Source organism: Myotis brandtii, unplaced genomic scaffold (genome assembly GCF_000412655.1).
Source record: "Myotis brandtii unplaced genomic scaffold, ASM41265v1 scaffold27, whole genome shotgun sequence".
NCBI classification, from domain to species: Eukaryota; Metazoa; Chordata; class Mammalia; order Chiroptera; family Vespertilionidae; genus Myotis; species Myotis brandtii.
Genome location: NW_005360272.1, coordinates 611144 through 616236, shown reverse-complemented (window position 1 = coordinate 616236; position 5093 = coordinate 611144). Strand labels below are relative to the sequence as shown.

Below are 5093 nucleotides of genomic sequence, written 5' to 3'. Positions count from 1 at the left end.
ATATATATATATGCTTCAACACCAGTTTGTTTTGTATGGCTTTTCAAAATAATTAGTGGGATTGCACAATATGTATACTTCTATAACTTTCTTCTCCTGCTTAACTATGTACCTTAGTGATCGTTCCATGTCAATACATACAGTTACATAGTTGGCCCTTGAAGAACAAAGGGTGAGGGGTACCAACTTGCTCCCATTCAACTGAAAATCCACATATAATTTTTGACTCCCCCCAAAATCTTAACTACTAATAGCCTACTGTTGATCAGAAGCCTTACCAATAACAGAAACCATCGATGAACACATATATTGTATGTTACATGTATCATATACTGTATTCTTACAATAACAAAAGCTAGAGAAAATATTATTAAGAAAACCATAAGGGAGAGAAAATATACTTACAGTATTTATTGAAAAAAATCATGTATAAATGGACCTGAGCCATTCAAACCTGTGTTGTTCAAAGGTCAACTGTAACATCTACCTTATTTATTTTTATTGTGGCAAAGTATACATAATATAAGATTTACCATTTTAACGGTTGTATCTGTTTTATTGTGGTAAAATATACATAGCATATACATTTTTAGTCATTTTCAAGTGCACAATTCAGTAGCATTCAGTACATTCACATTATACTGAATTCACCACCATTCACCTCCAGAACCTTTTTATCTTTCCAAATTGAAACTCTGTACCCACTAAACACTGACCCCCACTCCCTTTCCCTCCAGCCCCTGGTAACCAGCATTCTACTTTCTGTCTCTATGAATCTGACCACCCTAAATATCTCATATAAGTGGAATAATATTTGTCCTTTTGAGTCTGGCTTATTTTACTTACCATCATTTCTTTAAAGTTCATCCATGTCGTAGCCTGTATCAGAATTTCCTCCCTTCTTACGGCTGACAAATACTCCATTGTATGAATACACTATATTTTTCCCGTCGACAGACATCTGGGTTGCTTATACCTTTCAGCTATTGTGAATAATGCTGCTATGAACACAGGTACAAAAATCTGTTTGTGTCCCTGCTTTCAATTCTTGGCTATATATCCAGAAGTGGAATTGCTGGCTTATTTGGTAAATCTATGTTTAACTTTTTCAGGAACTGCCACACTACCTTATTCTTTTTAACTTCTTCATATTGTTCTATGGTTACCCCAATCTTATTTTATTAAAATATATTCTATTGATTTTTTTACAGAGAAGAGGGGAGAGGCTCCCTACCGGGGATGTGCCCGCAACCAAGGTACATGCCCTTGACCGGAATCGAACCTGGGACCCTTCAGTCCGCAGGCCGATGCTCTATCCACTGAGCCAAACCGGTTAGGGCTACCCCAATCTTATTAATAATCATAAACAATCTCGTAAACTGGTTATTGTTATTATCCCGATGTCACAGAAGAACTGAGACTTAGAAGCCTCAGCCACATCTCTGCCAAGGAAAGGCTGGGTGAACTCAGGCAGACTGCTGTCCCTCTCTGGGCCTCAGTTTCCTCTCCACCACAACAGGAACAGTCTGACCTTCAAGGTACTTTCTCAAATTGTCTCCCCTTTTCACTACTGAGGAGGGAAGCAATAAGATGTGTGAAGATGATGCCCTGTGTTCTGGGCCAGGCCTTGGGAGGCAGGAGACCACCTGAGAGAGGGGCCTCCCACCCAGCCCTGGAGAGGGGCAGGGCCATAGAGCAGCCCGTAGCAGCAAATGCCCCGTCTGCACACCAACAAGCTGCTGGCACATCACACCAACACGCTCTGCGAATAGGGCAGCTGAAGGGCGGCTCAGGGCTGTGGTGTCTCAGTACCCCTGGAATGCTGGCATGCCTGCCCTCAGGGAAGGTGAGGAGTGTGCCCGGAACAAGGTATGATCCTAGGGAACCTCATGAGCAGCCAGACAGCTGAGGCCCAGCCGCGCCTCTGGAGCCAGAAGCTGCCTGGAACACAGACCCCTGGAGTCTGGAGGATTCCAGCCCTCAGGGGTCACTTAGGCTGATGGCTTCCAATCTTCCTTCTGCAGAGCCCACTGGGCCCTGCGTGACCTTGAGGACATCCATTCCTCTCTCAGGGGCTGTTTCCTCATCTACAAAATGGGTAAGATCATAACCTCATTGGGCCTTTATGCAAATTGTTAAGATAAAGTGTCCAGCATGGTGCCTAACAGGAGGAGGAGGAAAGGACATGCCAGGTGGAGGGCTGGCATGATCAAAGACAGAGAAGCTGGTGTCTGGGGGTCATATTCAGGAAGTGTCTAGTGTCCCGATCTCTACTGACACACTGGCCCGAGGCCCAGCCCCGCACTGAGTGCAGTGCCTGGCAGTCCCTGAAACATGTACACATACGTTATTCCAGCCCGTCCTCACAATGCCTCGGGGCATTATTGTCCCACTTGATGTATGAGGAAACTAAGGCAGCGGGCCAGCCCCGTGCTGGGCATGGCTGCATGTTTTCTCAGTTGATCCCCCAACTGGTGTGGTTCTGTGATGAATGACTGTCTCCTTCATTTGTCTGTGGGCTCCTTGAAGATAGGAACCGAATGTCTTTCACTCACCACTCTATCCTTAGTGGCCAGCACATAGTGTACACAGTAGGTGCTCAGAAAACGTGTGCTGGAGGAACAAGTGAATAAACAACTCTGCCAGGGAGGCCTAACTGTGCAGAGACACTGGCTGGATGGGGCTGACACAAGCCTGCCACCCCCCACCTGGCCCTAACCAGGATGGACGGGGTCCTCACCTCTCTTGGCCGCTCCAGCTCTGTCTGCAGCACCTGCTTAGCCAGCTCGGTCTCGATGAGCCGCTGTCGAAGCTCCTCATTCTCCTCCTCCAGGCGCACCCGTTTCTTCTCCACCACCTCGAGCTCCTTATGCAGCCGCACGGAGATGTCCTTAGAGACCTGAGCAAGGGTAGGTGATGAGCAGAGCATGGGCATGCTCAGGGGTCATCCCATCTGGGCTACAGAGCAACCCCAGAGCAGGCAGCTTCTCTCATTACCCCACTTAGCAGATGAGGAAACGGAGGCACAGAGAGGTTAAGGAACTCACCAAGGGTCACACAGCCAGGAAGTAGTAGAACTAAAACCCAAACCCAGGACCCCCATGTTCCTTATGTCCATGTCACAGTTCAGCCCCCAGAAAGCTATAAAGGCCCTTCCTGTTCTTAGGAATACCTTTTCATTTACCCAGGGCTCCTTAATGCTTCCAAAAGTCTCTCCTAGCCACCCTCTTGCCAATTCTCACAAGAGCCTGTGGCTCGCACCAGAAATTCATTTTAAAGAAAAAGGAAACTCAGAGCAAGATGGGCAGCCCCAGAGCCATTTACATCCCATCTCTGCCAGTGACCAACATGACATCCTGGGGAAATCATTTCCCCACTCTGTGCCTCAGTCTTCTTAAATACAAACTGGGTACAATAATAATAGACCAACCTCACAGGCCCAACAGGAGGACTAAATCAGCTATTGCACAAAGGCTTGGCCCACTGCCTACACAGTGAGCGCTGGGTGAATAGTGGCTGCTGCTTCGAGAAACAAGCCCAGAAACGGGCAGGACTCGGTGGAGGTCACTATGTGACCCCCAAGACTTATTCCCAATCATCTGGGATATAGAACATGCCTCAAATGACAAGGCCTGGGCAGGTGTCCAAATCATCCCTGCAGAAAGGAGTTACCAGAGCTGCAAACTCCAATCCTGGCTCCAGGACTCTGCAGCAACAGCACCCATTTCCTCGAGGACACCCTCTGACCTGTGCCCTGCTGGCTGGGGGTGAGAGGCCAGGAAAGGGGACCTCTGGGAATGAGGAGGGCCCTTTTGAGTTCATAAACTACAACCAGCCCTGAGTGGGTTGGGCACTACCACTGGTTGAATACCTACTGCGTGCCAGCTTCATTCATCTTCACCCCAATTCGGTCCCCATTTTACTGACAAGGAATCTGAGGCTTAGCATGCAAGTGACTTGCTCAGAGTCACATAAAGCTATTGTGGGCTGAGCTCGGGGGAGCCCCAGGCCTTTGGTTGAGGGGCCAGCATGGCCAGACCTCCACAAGGGGTACAATGTCTTTGCCAGCAAGAGTGAGGTGGTAAGCCCAGCTCCCATGCCTGCCAGGCTCGGAAATGACCATGGCACCTCCTCCCTGCCGGAAGGGAAGAGGGCCCTCCCTGGCTCTGCCCTCGGCCTGGGCCCAGGCCCAGCTCGGCACAGACCCCTTGGCAGTGTGCAAAGCAGGCCAGGAAAAACAACGGCCAGAAAGGAAATTCAGTGCAGTCTTCCCCTCCCTCCGGTGCCCACTGCCTCTCTCTGTCCCTGAAGATCTCCAAAGACAGCCAGAAGCTGGCCCATGAGAATCCTCCCACAGCCTTTCTAGGCCACCAAGCTTTCTTCATCCACAGAGTGGAGTGAGCAATCCCTCACTATCAGAACCAGGACTTTGCTAGATTCTAATCTAGCCTGATCCCAGCACTCCCTGAGTGTGTGACTCGGGACAAGTTAGTTAGCCATTCCAAGTCTCAGTTTGGTTATCAGTAAAAGGGGGTTGATTTAGGCTAGTCATGAGAGTTATTGTGAGAAATAAATGATATCGTGCTTGGGCTGGTGGCTGGAACACAGTAGGTGCTCAAAAAATAGAATTTTCAATACATTGTCAAAATTACTGCTTTACCCTGGTACACTGATTTTCTCTGATTAGGCCCTATACTCCATAGCCTCCCTTTTAAGTTTGATGGCAGGGTTTTTGCTGGAAATGTTCAGCCCCAGGCTCCTGGCTATGGTCCCCAGTTTGGGGCTGTTAGGTCATCCAGTGAACTCCTGTCCTAATCACAACTTCATTCATTCACTCATTCATTCATCCTGCTGAGGCCTGGGGGCAGGAGTGGTGGGACAAAGGTCAAGGCCCCAGACCACGCCTGAGCTCCTTCACATCTCTGTGTCCCAGCAGTGGCACAGGGTCTGGCACACACTAAATGCCTAATAAATCTTTATTGGATAACCAAACAAATCCAAGGCTACACCAAGCAAGCAAAGATGGAGGAAGATGAAGGAGTGAACAACTGAAATCTGGGAGCTGCACCTGCCCTAGCTTGGCTGGGGATACT

At 48.7% G+C, this 5093-nt stretch overlaps 1 protein-coding gene across 2 annotated transcripts in view; it reads right to left on the bottom strand.

The window, feature by feature from the left end:
- The window catches only part of SOGA1 (suppressor of glucose, autophagy associated 1), a 62807-nt gene that overhangs the window by 34818 nt on the left and 22896 nt on the right, over window positions 1-5093 (bottom strand). For both annotated transcript variants that reach the window (XM_005868467.2, XM_014541419.1), the window contains exon 3: window positions 2741-2899. In XM_005868467.2, coding sequence (XP_005868529.1) covers window positions 2741-2899 — 159 coding nt within the window. The remainder of the gene's footprint in view (window positions 1-2740; window positions 2900-5093) is intronic.